At 44.0% G+C, this 15,074-nt stretch overlaps 2 protein-coding genes across 2 annotated transcripts; both read right to left on the bottom strand.

Annotated features, from left to right (window-relative positions):
• Nucleotides 1–1,444: 1,444 nt before the first annotated feature.
• On the bottom strand, nucleotides 1,445–6,421 carry LOC311315051 (neuronal vesicle trafficking-associated protein 1-like; the record flags this gene model as incomplete). The annotated part of the gene is made up of 4 exons (XM_084445647.1): nucleotides 1,445–1,645; nucleotides 3,097–3,207; nucleotides 5,763–5,879; nucleotides 6,296–6,421. 4 exons carry the CDS (start codon nucleotides 6,419–6,421, stop codon nucleotides 1,445–1,447), a joined length of 555 nt encoding a protein of 184 aa, XP_084301773.1.
• Nucleotides 6,422–8,170: 1,749 nt separating this feature from the next.
• Nucleotides 8,171–14,496, bottom strand: zbtb49 (zinc finger and BTB domain containing 49; the record flags this gene model as incomplete). The annotated part of the gene is made up of 7 exons (XM_084445729.1): nucleotides 8,171–8,937; nucleotides 10,374–10,535; nucleotides 11,062–11,144; nucleotides 11,810–11,883; nucleotides 12,065–12,111; nucleotides 13,064–14,181; nucleotides 14,345–14,496. 7 exons carry the CDS (start codon nucleotides 14,494–14,496, stop codon nucleotides 8,171–8,173), a joined length of 2,403 nt encoding a protein of 800 aa, XP_084301855.1.
• Nucleotides 14,497–15,074: the final 578 nt, after the last annotated feature.

Raw genomic sequence — 15,074 nt, 5'->3', positions numbered from 1 at the left:
ACACCATGCTCAGAAAACGTGAATAAATATGTCCTTGGACTCAACACTGAGGATTCGACAAATCTGAGGTGGATGTAAAACTCATTTTTCCATTCTTAGTTTCACATTTCACACATTAGATGCATTTCAATACGATTTCCGTTTTTGAACAGAACTGCTTGAACAGAATTGCACAATTTGTGAGAAGAACAAAATGGCTTTACTTTAAAGCGACAAGAGAAAAGCAACAGAGCAAAGCACTACTGTGGGAACTTGGCTCACTCAGTCTGGTATATCTGAGACTTTCTACGGTGACTGCTACAGAAATCATTCCAAAGCATTGCACAATATCTTCACTAGCAATGCAGAAACATTCAATATCAACAACAATGTTAACTGTGAAAAAGCATTTGTGTGCATCTAAGGTCCAATGTGGCTGGGTAGGCTTTCTGTAGACAACTTTAAGGTTCTTTTTTTCACGTACAGCCTAGTCATGGCTTTGGGTTTCTTGGTGCTTGACTAGATTCAACTGGTGTATAGTGTTCAGAGTCCTCTTACATGTAACGTGCAAGAACAACATCGTTTTCTGAAGGACAATCATAGCTGCTCAAAAGCTGTCTGCTGTTATGTGTGGTAAAAATTGTAAATGTCTTATCTAAACAGCATTTTAATCAAGAGGGACATGTATTTCAAATTATTCAAGAGGGACAAATTATATATAACACATGACTAGTATACTGATTGAAACCAGAACAAGTCATACCTACCCGTAGTGGAGTAAAATAACTTGGCAAAAATGGAATGTCCTTACTAGGTATCATGGGCAAGGTGTTGCATGCTCTGACGGTACTTGTAGACAATAGTACTTCTAAGGTAATGGAGAGATGATGTGAGATATTTCGTGTGGAATGCAGTAGCTTAATGTCATGCGTGCATGTAAGTTTATTCAAGCTACGCTGACAACATGGTTCACAGTCATTTCACAATTTGAGTACTGAAGTAATAGTTGCTCTCCGTTACGTATGTGTATGTACATTTGTAAGACAGCTGTGTCAACAAGTGTGTGTTTGTGTACATGTCAGTATTTGTGTACGTGGCTAGTTACTTCTCTATGTGTACGTGTTAGCCACTTTTAAAATGTAAATAAATAACCACAAATGCTATTCAAACAAACCAGAAATCCACCTAACTGCAGTTTCTACACTAGAAATCACCTAATTTAACGAATTAAAACTACATTTCCCACCTGACATAATTCTGTAGTTGTCTAATACAATTAAAACATGGACTTTGGATGATTTAAACAGTACGCTTAGGGACGGCCATTTCTCCCCGGCCGCTCAAAAAAGACCCGGAATGACCGGATTTGAGGTTTGCTTGAATTGCACACCATGTATATCGATCTTTGACCTGGTCAAACGAGACCCCCCCGTCCCCCACCCCCCGTCGTCACCCTCCTCCCGTCTTAGGCCAGCTTCTGGGTGGTCTCCGTCTCCCGCTGGGTGACCTTCTCCTCGGACATGACGGTCATCCAGGGGGACACAGACCGGGTGATGGTCTGCCTGGCCATGTTGTAGTGGTTGATGATGGTGAAGAGGCGGCCCCGCCCGCCCGGGCCCTGGGGGGGGTAGTAGCCGTACATCCCCGCCGACAAGCACCGGCCCTGCTGCTGTGTGGACGGGGGTAGGGAGGGAGGGAGGGAGAGAGAGAGAGAGAGAGAGGGAGGGAGAGAGAGAGAGAGAGAGAGAGAGGGAGGGAGGGAGAGAGAGAGGGAGGGAGGGAGGGAGAGAGAGAGGGAGGGAGAGAGAGAGGGAGGGAGGGAGGGAGGGAGGGAGGGAGGGAGAGAGAGAGAGAGAGGGAGGGAGGGAGAGAGAGGGAGGGAGGGAGAGAGGGAGGGAGAGAGGGAGGGTAAGAGAGAGAGAGAGAGAGGGAGGGAGAGAGAGGGAGGGAAGGAGGGAGAGAGAGAGGGAGGGAAAGAGAGAGAGAGAGAGGGAGAGAGAGAGAGAGGGAGGGAGAGAGAGAGAGAGGGAGGGAAAGAGAGAGAGAGGGATGGAGAGAGAGAGGGAGGGAAAGAGGGAGAGAGAGAGAGGGAGGGAGAGAGAGAGAGGGAGGGATCGAGGGAGAGAGAGAAAAACAATGATTTACAGTAGCACAAGAACAAACGCATTGAGGAATACATAAACAGGAAGGGGGCAGAGATGACGCAGGGACAGAACAAGAACACTTAATTCTTCATACATGCTTCCAAAGTGTAGATAGTGTTTTTGAGCCTGGGCTAGAGAGGGTTTAAGCCCTGTTTATTGTGCCAGTTCTTTAATATTTAATCCATAAATCTGAATTTAGTCCGGAGGAGGTATGAAAGCGGAGGGTGAGAAAATAAACATTCTGCTGTAAACAGAAGAGGAGAAAGAGAGAGGAAGAGAGAGAGAGAGAGAGGGGAGAGAGAAAACAATGACTCAGCACATGATAAGAGAGCAATGAAACAAGCCTCAGAGCACGAGTACAGATGCAAATAAATATACTGAGGGAAAGAGTGGGAGGAAGTACATAAAATGGAGTGGGAACATGATTTGCCACAGAAACAGAACCGAGCAAACAGATGTATAAAATACGAACACTAACGAGAACACTACAAGAGACGCCCTTCATCAGAGAAAGGTGGAAAACAGCAGAGAAACATCAATACTGAGAGCAGTTGTACCGTGTTTAGCGCCGTCTGTGAAAACCTATTAGCTTATCAAAGGAAATTAGCTCATACTCGCCACAAGGGAAAACGGATAGAAATGTTTCACCATAGCAACAAGATTATCCAGGCATTCGGCAAAGACTTACAGCCATAATATGGGGAGGTATTTACTTAACTATGTGGGGTCATGAATAATATGAAGCTGGAATCAACTTGGTCATGAAGAAATGCTTCTTGGATTTGACCGTATCCCTTCAAATCCCTTAATGAGAATAAAATAAAGTGTCTTTGGAGTTAAAATAACTCTATAATACCACAGCAGAATACAGGTAAGTAGTGCAAACACATGTAATAAATAACAAGGTATATTCACAGACAAAGACATGACATATGATTAGGATGGTGAGTTATCAGTCAGGAAATATGCTTACCGTGTACACGAAGCCCTCCGGACAAGGCTGCTCGTACTGGTAGACTTTGTAAACCACCAGAAACACCACACAGACCAGGAAGGCCAACGCACAGATAACCAGCAGGGTGACCTGGAGGTGGGGGAGGGGAGGGGGTGGGTTCTGGGTTACCGAACGGCTGCTGGCATTCTCACATATCCCAAGTACAGTATGGCTTCACTGGGGAAATGCCCTACAGTATCTTCTCAATACAGACAGAAAGCTATTCATTGCTTATATGCCAAATATTTCAGTCACGTAGACCTTATCAGGAAATGTATGGAGGTGGATTAAACTGTAACATGCTGAGCACATACTGTCCTTGTACATCGCCTGGGGGTTATATAATGGTTTCTGGTGCTTCTAACCACTCTCTGATAAGGCTTGGCATGGTTTTAGGCACTACGTATTTTATTTTATTTTATTTTAGTAGCCCTGACAGATTTATTCTAGTATATGAGGCTATGATCTGACTTTAAGCTGTTTAAGATAGATTCACTGTTCCAGCTTTGGTGCTGACATGCTTCTTCCTGCTATACTGTAGCTTATACTCATGTTTTGATACATACATACATACATTATACATTACATATGAAGCTCAAAGGAGCTGTCTATATGTGATATATTTAATTAATTACTTGCTCATTTATTTAGACACGTAAAGGCCTAGTTTGGTATTGAGCATTATAAGTTCTGTTATAAGGTTATCATATACAATCATATACAACGGCCCATATCAACATTTTGACGAACTGTGCACTCTTGAGATTTCTAGTGCTCATTGCTCATGACAGCTACAGTAAGTACACAATGGATCTCTATGGGCATAGAGAATATCCTTAAGAAAACACCATCAACTCACTGAATGGCCACTGGTGTTCGTTAATGCTCTTACATAACAACTGTCCCTAAGTATGCTTCATATCGGGTTTTATTGATCATTTTATTACATCCTTGTATAGACACCAAAGCTGGAGAGGTTTAGATTCAACCGCAAACCGAAAATAGGCCTACTTCTGACATGTTTTGGATAGTTTTGTAGTTCTGTTGCTCACTAGCAGTCATGTGCAGTGAGTTTCCTGTCTTTGAAAACATGAGTTAATGGTGTTTTTATATTAAGGATATTCTATATGCCCATATAGATCCATTATGTATAATATATCAAGAGTGCACAGTTCATCAAAATATTGATATGAACCGTTGTATATGATGGTAAATAACCTTATAACAGGGCTTATAATGCTAAATACCAAACAAGTCTTTTAAGATAGAAACCTTAAAATATTCATGAATGCCAAGCCTCTTTCACCATCTCACTCAATTCACCTTTATTTTGTCTTTCTTTTTCTTTCTTTCTTTCTTTCTTTCTTTCTTTCTTTCTTTCTTTCTTTCTTTCTTTCTTTCTTTCTTTCTTTCTTTCTTTCTTTCACTCTATCCATCCATCTATTTATCTAACTGTTCCATATTAAACCAGTTCTTAATACTGTTTAGCATCCTTCAAGCTATCTAAACAGTAATAAAGATTTCGATTACTTTCAGCAAGCACAAAAAACGTTCGGAAATCTGTGCAGAGAGAGTTTAATCTATCATCATTTTGTGTCTGGATTATGTCACGAATTATAGAAGATAACTAGAAAATAAAAATGTGGATCCATCCATCTATCTATTCATCTATCTCTGTCCATCCATCCATCCATCCATCCATCCATCCATCCATCCATCCATCCATCCATCCACCTCCTCTAGTCTAGCCACAGCGATTATTGACTCACACCTCTCACAATAGATGATCATCAGCATATGTTGCAATAATCACCTGCCAGGTGATCTATAAGCAACACATCTGCTTGAGCTTCAGGAAGCTTCACAGCAGGGATGAGAGTGACAGGCATTACAAGGCCGTCGCCATGGCAGCAGCATTAATGAGGGGTTGGGGCGGGGTTAAACGAATCCTGTTTTCCCAATATAGCATCATGGTCAACAGGCAGGACCTGGAGGAGAGGGAGGGTGACTGGAGTGTGTGTGTGTGTGTGTGTGTGTGTGTGTGTGTGTGTCTTGCTGCATGCCTTGGCAGATTTTATCACTAATAAATTGCATAACACCCACTCAGAAAAGCTTACTTGCTCAGAAAATGTATCAGTTTGCTGTTCCAATACACTCTAGCTCAATGCTTTTTTATGTGTCTGTTAAATGTGGTAGATTTACTCTAAAAATTATGACAGACTCTTAAAGGGGCTCTCCGAGATTTAGCATTTAGTTGGTTTGTACACTGTAGAGGAAGGATGCAAATGTGTCTGACTTTGATCCAGGCTCTAGGGATAATGCATGCATTCTAGATACATAGCACCCAACCCAGATAGCAAGCGGATCTGGGCCATATACAGGCCAGATCTGGCCCTTGTGGCTTAGTTCCGGGCCATATATGGCCCAGATCCGCTTGCTGTCTGGGAATACTCCTCAAAAAGACATTCAAATTGTTTAAGGACGTGGACGTGACTTTGGTAGTTTATCTGGACATTGTAGCAACTATTGGAATCCGAAAGAACAGCCTGGCGTAGGCTATCTCTGACAATTCTGATCATTCAACACACCGCATGTGGAAATACTCCTAAAATAAGTGGCTGGGAGATGTAGAGATGTAGTCTTACTTTGAGTCGCTCAGATACCCCCTCAATAATGCTTATTGAGAACTCTGCGATTTTCGGAGAGCGCAGCTTGCCCTTCTTATGCTCCCCATCGTAGTCTGTTTTGGTCTTGACCACCACCTGAAAGGATATATCCATTAAAGCACAGTGGATATCAGTAAAGGACAAAGCCTATCCCGCCAGATCAAGTCACCCATCCATATCATCCTTTTTCAAACAATAGCATATATTTTTGTGAGTGAAATATAGGCTATGGTCTAAATGTAGGCTACATAGCTCACATGGTATTCATAAAGCTGGTTGCTTGCATGGTCTTTTCGAGGAATTGGCAGCTGTACCATACAAAAAACATAATTAAACCTGTCAACCATGTCTATTGCCCTTGGGCCTTAATTGATTATGGCTATTCCTACCAATGGTTAGGAAAGAATAGCTTACTATGGGCCTTCGGGGCTATTGTAGGCTAGCAACATAGGCTATTATATAGCCTGGGTTACAGGAAATAACAAAGAGTCAGTTCATTGAGTGAAGCTTACCTTGTCGAGTGGAGGGAACTGCAGTTGACTGGCATCTAAAGGTGTTATGAGTGGAATGGTGTCGAATCCATCCTCTGAAACGGCTTTGGCGTTTTTGTCACTGAAATTATTCCCCAATTTAACCATTTTCCAAAAAGATCTGACGCAAATTTGCTGCCTGTTCAAAGAAAGAATAAACGCATTATGAGATTGCTTGACGAAATGAGTCGTCTAAATTATGAATGGCATTTTTTTCCCCCTGTGGTGCAATCCTTCATAATACATCTAGCCTATAATAATTCGAATGATAAGAGAAACCACATCTGAATATCTCGTTAATTTGATGCGAAACGGAGATTGCTCTCTGAGAAATGTAAATAGGCTTAGTATCCACAAAGCGCTCAGAACCGCATCCCTACTCCGCGCTGCTTTACAAATAACAACAATCAAGATTCACCTGCATCTTCAACTGTCGACTAAGAGTACATCTCTTACCTATTTACGTGATTTCTTTATTCCGTTAGAATGTCTTGTCCTAGGGGATTGTTAGTGCGGAGAACGAGGGGGGTAGGTGTGACGCAGCCGATTTACGAGGTGGATCCTGGATATGGCCAAGGTCTCCTAGTCGATACTCACAAGCGGCCCCTTCCAGCTATGGATGCTGTCGGCACTGCAAGTGATGTAACAATATAACACCCTGAAAGGAGTCAACACAACGTTGATCAAAAAACACTAGAATAATGTCACATAACTATCAATAAAACAGCGTTTAAAATCATCACAAATGTTTGCTGTTGAGGAGTAGAGCTGCTGTTTTGATTGTCACATCAATGATTTAGCCTACTGTACACTATTCACTTTTATACTTGATTGTGGTGATAAACGCCACACTCAACTCCGTCGCCATAACCTCCCATTCACTACTGTGTTGTTTTGTATTACTGCATTACTGCACAAATATAGCTGTGGCCGAGTGTTTATTTTCTGATGAGCAGTCTTCTACAAATGAGATGTTACAGATACCATCTTGGTATCTGGTCTGTACCACACCTCAAACCATTAATCTTGTGAACATTTAAATTAGCCTATATTAATTTCATCACGCTTTATTTTTTGTCATAGGGAGGTGGTGAGAACTCAAGTGCTATGGAAGAGCAATGGCTGTTCTACAGTAGATGAGTGTGAATACTACAGAGATTATAGACATTTGTCCTCATAGGTGACAATTTTCTGTACTGTACATCCACTGGGCAACACAATTCTCATTCTTGGTGTCTTATTTGGATGTCCAGTTTTACTGTACAAAAACAACTGACAATGAAAGCAATGGGTTATGTCATTGCATTTTGTGTCCATCATTTTGTCAATTCTTGTTTGCTATCAACCCACACAACAACCGTGTTATAAAGCAGTGCATTTTATGCAAACATAAATACCTGAGCGATATCTTACATCAGTTCAAGATAGAAAACATCTGATGGCCATGTATTGTACAAGAGGGGCACATGTTTGGAAGGATGTGGTGAAATTAAACTACATGGATTTGTCAGAATGAGAATACTCACTATGCACTTTAATAATTAATTTTACAGTAAAGATAAGTTTGAAAGTACCAGGAGCTGCTCAGACATACTGTAGTGCTTATAGGTGGTTAAATGGTAAAATCAATGTACAGCTTGCTATAAAAGAAACTTGCTTGCTTACTTTCATTTAAGGGTTTAATTATTAAAAAAAGAATCACAGGGCATAATTTTGTTCAATTTAGTGTAGTTATCAGTTGTGTTGAATACTTTGGGGCCATATTTCTCAATAAAGGCAACTGTAATACAGATACTGGTGAAACTACTGGTTTTGTAAAACAAAGTGCAGGCTACTCTGGGCAGCTCAAAACAAAAGTCACTGCTCCATGTCATTGTCATTCTGCAGGGTTTTCATTGCCAGCCCCCACAATGTCACACTGGAGAAAAACTGTCCCTCGTTGGCCCTGTAGGGGGCGCCGCTCGGTCGGTTCGGCGCTGGTTGTCCACAGTGATTGTCTGGTGCGGGTAGGTACGGCTTCCCCCCCATCGCACCTCCTCCCCCCCCCGGCCCCTGCTGCACGTCCACTCCGACCGCCCCGTTCTCCAGATAGGGGCCGTAGGCGGCGGCGCCCTCTTGAGGTAGGTGTGGTTTGGCCAGTTTCAGGAGGTCTGGCGGCGGAGCGGGAGGGAAGCCCTTCTCCTGCTGAGAGGAGGAGGAGAGGAGGTGATGGGGCACGAGGGACCGCAGTTCCGGGAGGGCGTTGGAGGGAGACGGCGAGCCGAGGTGCGTGCCCGGAGCCGACGTCTCCACGTGCACTGGTGTTGGCGGCGGCGGCGGCGAAGGCTTCTCTAGCCCGGTGCGGGCGGCCATCATGCTGGGAAACGGCCGCTCGGCGGGGGCTTGCTGTGGGGCTTCGCCGCGGGTGACGGTTTTGGAAAACAGGGATCCGTTGGAGTCGTCGGGGTCTTCGGAGGTCGCTGCGTCCGGGCTGGCGTCCGGCGGCGGGCCCTTGCAGTGCGAGCTGTGTCTCCTCAGGAGGGCGGAGCGCGTGAAGCTCTTGCCGCAGGGGCAGATGTAGGGTCTCTCGCCGGTGTGCGATCGCATGTGCCGCTGCAGGTCTCCAGAACCGATGAAGCGCTTCCCTGTGATACATCACAATCACACTGGTTATGAAGCGCTTCCCTGTGATACATCACAATCACACTGGTTATTAAGCTCTTCCCTGTGATACATCACAATCACACTGGTTATTAAGCTCTTCCCTGTGATACATCACAATCACACTGGTTATGAAGCGCTTCCCTGTGATACATCACAATCACACTGGTTATGAAGCGCTTCCCTTTAATACATCACAATCACACTGGTTATGAAGCGCTTCTGATCCCAGGGGGAGTGGCCTATCGGACTTGTGGCTTATCTTAATCTCGGCTCGAGGATTCGTTGCGCCGCAGAAATCCCGTCTGATGTCGGAATTACGGTCGCAAGATGAGAGTCAAGGACCGTCTAGGTTGAACCAATCCTCAACAGTTAGTAGGGGGTAACTGGACACTAGGTCAGGGTCAATTCGCTACCAAATTGGATGAAAATAGAAGAAAACCCTCAAATAATTTTATAAAATATAATTAAAGTTCCCAGTTATAGGCTAACTTTTGGGAGGAAAAAAGGTCAACATGTCCAAAGTTTCCAGAAATGTTCCACCCCTTTGATACCCATAGTGGTGAAATCTCTGTGCTGAATGTGCTTTTCTTTGAGGATTAAAATACTTGATTGAAAGGGCTTAATATGACATGTATTGTGGGTAGAGCTCAAAACTCATCTCATGCTCAAAACTCATCTCTTCAAGAAGTACTACAACGATCCTCCCTCTTAAGCACCTATTGCATTTTATATTGCTATTCTTGCACTTTGCCTTCAGCACTAGATTATGCTCTTAGTCATTTGTTTTAGAAAGGAGATGCACTTAATGCACTTGTAATGTAGAGTCTGAAATAAAAGGGGAGAGGAATATGAGTCCACAGCAAATGCTGGACCCGTATTCAGGACCACATCTACAATGAACATGACTTGACGTGACTGCTGGGCAGAGAATGACACATTCAGTATCCAGTGTTAATCCAGAAATCAGCAGGGCCCAGGTAATGGTTAATGGTAAATGGACTGCACTTATATAGTGCTTTTCCACCTTAGCGGCACTCAAAGTGCTTTACAATGGCCTCTCATTCACCCATTCACACACACATTCATACACCAATGGCGGTAGCTGCCATGCAAGGTGCTAACCTGCTCATTGGGAGCAATTTGGGGTTAGGTGTCTTGCTCAACGACACTTCGACATGTGGACAGTCGGAGCTGGGATTCGAACCACTGACCCTTCGATCACTGAACGACCCGCTCTACCAACTGAGCTACAGCCATCCCCACTGAGCTACAGCCGCCCCCAGGTAAGGATTAGCGTGTATTAAAGATTATGTTAATCCTAAGGATCCCCATGAGACACCAAACAAACAAACAAACAGACAAACAGACAAACAACAGATATCTTTCCCACCAGTCATACAGAGTGACCGGAACGTACCGCATGTCTCACAGCGGTGTGGTTTCTCTCCGGAGTGGCGGACCTTGTGTTTCAGCAGCTTCCTGTGCATGTTGAAGGACTTGCCGCACTGCTCACAGGTGAACGTCTTATCTGTGGTGTGGGTCTTCTTGTGCTCTTTCAAGTTGCTGAAGTTGCTGAATCCTGAGCAAGAAGATCAACGATGCAGTCCGTATGAGGACGTTCATGTATTACATACTCCCGGCCGCCATGTGATGAATATTCTGATACACATTTACATTTTCTTAACTTTTAACGCAGGTAATGATACAATAATATACAACGGGTAGTTCCGACCTTGCAATCTGATTGGTTAAGATGGATATTCACAATATACCACGGGCAAAACCTCTTTACCGTTAATATTACTACGACAATTATTACTGCCTGTAAAAACGTTAGTTCCATTTCTTAACCGTCTGTTGGTTACATTACGGTTTCTCCTCCACAGAAAACATTCAATGTTAATTTTGAGTTGTTCTATCCGTCCTGCAGCCTACCACTCTGGTTTATCATCACGGCACTCGGCTGCACCTCGTTCCTATGACCGCAGCACAACCCGTGGTATATTGGCCATATACAGTACCACACCCTCTCATGAGTTATTGCTCCAACAACCTATTCCACATTGCCATTGCGGCGAATGTCGTTTATTGGTTGTAGCGCTCACCACGTCCGCATATATCACAGAGATGTGGTCTGTCTCCCGTATGGACCACCATGTGCCGCTGGACGTCACCGGAGGCGGAGAAACTGCGTGACAAAGAAGGAGAGAGAAACTGAAAGCATGGCCTCTTCTCAAGTAGGGATGAGACTGTATACCGTAAAACCGTGTGCCGCGGTATAAAATGTCCACGGTATTAGAACCGTGACATTCCCTGTGTTTACGGTATTACGTTTACGGTATTACACAATAATGCGCTGCTGAAACTTCACATTTCAAGTTGCTTGCAACAGTTAATTTTGTAATGTAATATAAGCTTGCTATTAATAAACTGAGCTTATGTACAATAGTGTGTATTTTCCATCATGTGTTGCACTGTAGTTCTTTCAAAGTAAAATACTTGTTTTTTTTATGTGTGTTGGGGAGGTGAAATGCCGTATACCGTGAAATACCGTAAACCGTACCGTGTAACTAGATACCGTACCGTACCGTAATGCAAAAATCCATACCGTCTCATCCCTATTCTCAAGTACAATGCTTCATTACAAGACCACACTGCTATCCGAAGAGAGCAACCTTTTTGTTGTCTCGTTGATAACCATCGATCAACTGCTTGTGAATTGTCTTATGCGTACACAATGTGGCCTAGAATTTACTCTGCCAGCACACACTGTACTGTGTATTCACCATCTCTTCAATAAGATAAGATGAACTTTAATAAGAATGGACAGAGTGCTGAACCGTGGGATTTTACCTTTTTCCACACAGTTCACAGATGTAAGGTTTCTCTCCAGAGTGTCGCCGCAAATGTGTCTGCAAATTACCCGCCTGTCAAAATAAAGCACAAGTTAGCAGAATTTCTGCAAATGGATGCTTTCTTTTGCCTGGACACTCTGCTAAGTAACATGTGGGTCGAAAGGCAATATGCTGCAGTACTGCTGCAATATGCCCTTGGAGATCTTAACTGCACAATTGGTCATATTTCCAGCATGAGAGAACACATTCTTACCTGTGAAAAGTTTTTGCCGCACACGTTACACTGAAATGGCTTTTCACCTGTCAACACAACATACAATCCATTGTTTCATTTATATATCTATAGGACTTTATCCATGCTCATTGTACATTCCACTACTCATACATCATTCATATTAGTGGAACTGTATAAGGTTTGCAGACTTTTTAACTTTTTAAGACATCCTCTGTCCTAAGTATATACACTCTGTCCTAAGTATATACACTATATGGAATTAGTAGCACTAAAAGTATTGGGCCACCTACATCTTACACCTACAGGAGCTTTTATGAAATCCCATTCTAAATTCTGAGGCATTAATGTGGAGTTGGTCCCCCCTTTGCAGCGATAACAGCTTCCACTCTTCTGGGAAGGCTTTCTACAAGATTTTGGAGTGTGTCTGTGGGAATTTTTGCCCATTCATCCAGAAGCGCATCACTAAGGGGCCTAGGCCAACCCAGAAAAACAATCCCAGACCATTATCCCTCCTCCACCAAACTTTACAGTTGGCATAATGCAATCAGGCAGGTAATGTTCTCCTGGCATTCGCCAAACCCAGATTCGTCCATCAGACTGCCAGATAGAGAAGCGTGATTCGTCACTCCACAGAACACGTTTCCACTGCTCCAGAGTGCTTTACACCACTCCGTCCGAGGCTTGGTGATGTAAGGCCCTCTCATCCAACATCAGTGTCTGACCTCACACATGCTCTTCTGGATGAATGGACTACAATTCCCACAGACACACTCGAAATCTGATAGAAAACCTTCCCAGAAGAGTGGAAGCTGTTATAGCTACAAAGGGGGGGCAACTATGAATTTAGAATGGGATGTCATAAAAGCTCCTGTAGGTGTAAGGTGTAGGCGTCCCAATACTTTTGTCCATTTAGTGTATTTTTTTGTCGAGTACCTGTTGCACTTTGTTTGATGTGCATGAATTTCTCTGCTGCTCCCCTCTGATGCCCTGTAACATCTTGTAATGCCAGTTACGTACCAGTATGAGAGCGCTTGTGGAGCTCAAGATTGCTCGGGTGTTTGAAGATCTTCCCACAGACCTCACAGCAGTACTGCTTAAGTCCTGTCCCTTCGGGAGGTTCGCTGAAAGCTTTCGGGTCGTGTTCCTCTTGGTCGGTCAGTGGAAGGGGACCTGGAAGTTCAGTACTCGAAACGGACTCCAACACCACTTCGCTATCTGCAGCAAGGTAGTCGACGTGGGCTTCTGGAAGTTCGCTGTGGACCAACGGCTCTTGTCGTTCGTTCTCTTTGGGGCAGCTGAAGACCGGCTCGGCGACCGCTTCAACGCACATCTCCTCCAGAGCCTTCTGGGACCGCAAGTAGTTGTATTTTTTCAGGTAGACAGCCTTCTTAGGTCTCACGGGTTTGTTGACTGTGGGATCTGTTCCTTCAGAGCTAGGAGTGGTTAAAGGCTCTTCAGGCGGCAGCGTTGAACTAAAACTCTTTTCGACTTGCGTCGGAGGACATGTTGGAGGGTTTGGTTGAGCTGTATTCCCAGAACACAAAGAGATGTTCCCACCTGGCTGGGTGACTCCGAGTTCCATCGGCTGCACTTCGATCACCACCAAAGGACCTTGGCCTCCGCTGGTCGCCCTCTGCTTGGAGTACTGCTTGTTGTAGAAGTTGCGCAGCTTGTAGCCGTGAACCAGCTGCCTCTCCGTGGTGACTTGAGCGCTGCCTGTCGTCTCACAGGTAGAACTGCTGTGAGGCGTTGGGACGGGCAGTCTCCTGTTATGCTCCGAGTCCCCACTACCAAAAGATGGCTTCTGGGCTTCGGAGGAGGGGCACTGGAGGTCCACATCTTGAGAAAGACTCGATCCGAGGAGGCAGTCGTGTTCTGAGGTCAGGATGCCGGACAGAGAGAACGACGGGGCCTCCGCGGCCGGAGGGGAGGGTTTGAGGAAGGCGTTGCACATGCTCTGGACATTAGGGACCTGCAAGCACTGGGCGATGTCCAGCAAGGCTTGCACATTGTCTTGATTGACATCCAGGTGGGAAGTGTACATGTAGTCCAGTATCTGACCGATGCCCCCCACATCCTGAATGACCAACTGGAACACATCGTTCTTCTGACTTGGTGAATTTTGGAACAAAGACCTGGGGGCATGAAAAAAAAAGTTCCAAGTTCACTGACAAAAGGAGCTAATACTGTACATTTGAAAGCCATTTCTGAATGGTAATAGCAGATTAGCCAACAATATAGCTGCTGTTAAGGTTTGTGTATAACTTATGAACTTTTCACTTATGACATTTGAAGCACCTGAAATAGGAACTGAATGCAGCCAGGACGTTTTTGTGGGCCTTGAAGCAGACTCCTTTCACCACCAGCATGCAGTCACACAGTAGTCCCTGTATCCGCTGTTCTTGTAACTGCTGTAGGAGGTATGAGCTGTGGCTGGACAATGTGTCCATGTTTTCACATCAGCTGACCGTGGGGATTTGCGCCATCAATGCAACTAAGGGACACACAAAAATAACAACAAAACAACAACAGTTTTTCATAAAAGTAAATAAATCCACGAAAGACACCAAGACACTTTCAAAGCAGCTGATAAATGTAGCGTACGTGCTGTATAATATAGTAAGTAGGTCATCTCTATTTTTATAACAAAAAATAATTTAGATTTTTGTGCATTCAAGTGTGACCTATGTCCTCGAGGCATTGTATCGAAAACTCAATCTCAAAATTTTTTTAAGTCATCTGATGTGGATATCAATAAAGCCAGCGAAGACTGATCACAATAGAGTAAACTAATTGTACCTACCGCGAAAACTGCATCAAATGTTTTGAGACCAACCATGACAAAATTGGAGCAAAAGGTCTATGAGTTCACATGCTTTTCAGACGCATCAAACAGAGAACAATATGAATGTGCAAGTGCGTCGGCTGTGGAAATTGTTATGATAACATATTACAGAGATTAGGTTACACGATAAATAAAATTAAAGCTTTATTGGTTTGTCGCGACAGCTGAACTCACCTTTTGGAT

Source organism: Borostomias antarcticus (genome assembly GCF_949987555.1).
Source record: "Borostomias antarcticus genome assembly, chromosome: 11".
NCBI lineage: Eukaryota > Metazoa > Chordata > Actinopteri > Stomiiformes > Stomiidae > Borostomias > Borostomias antarcticus.
This window is presented reverse-complemented; position numbering and strand designations above follow the sequence as displayed.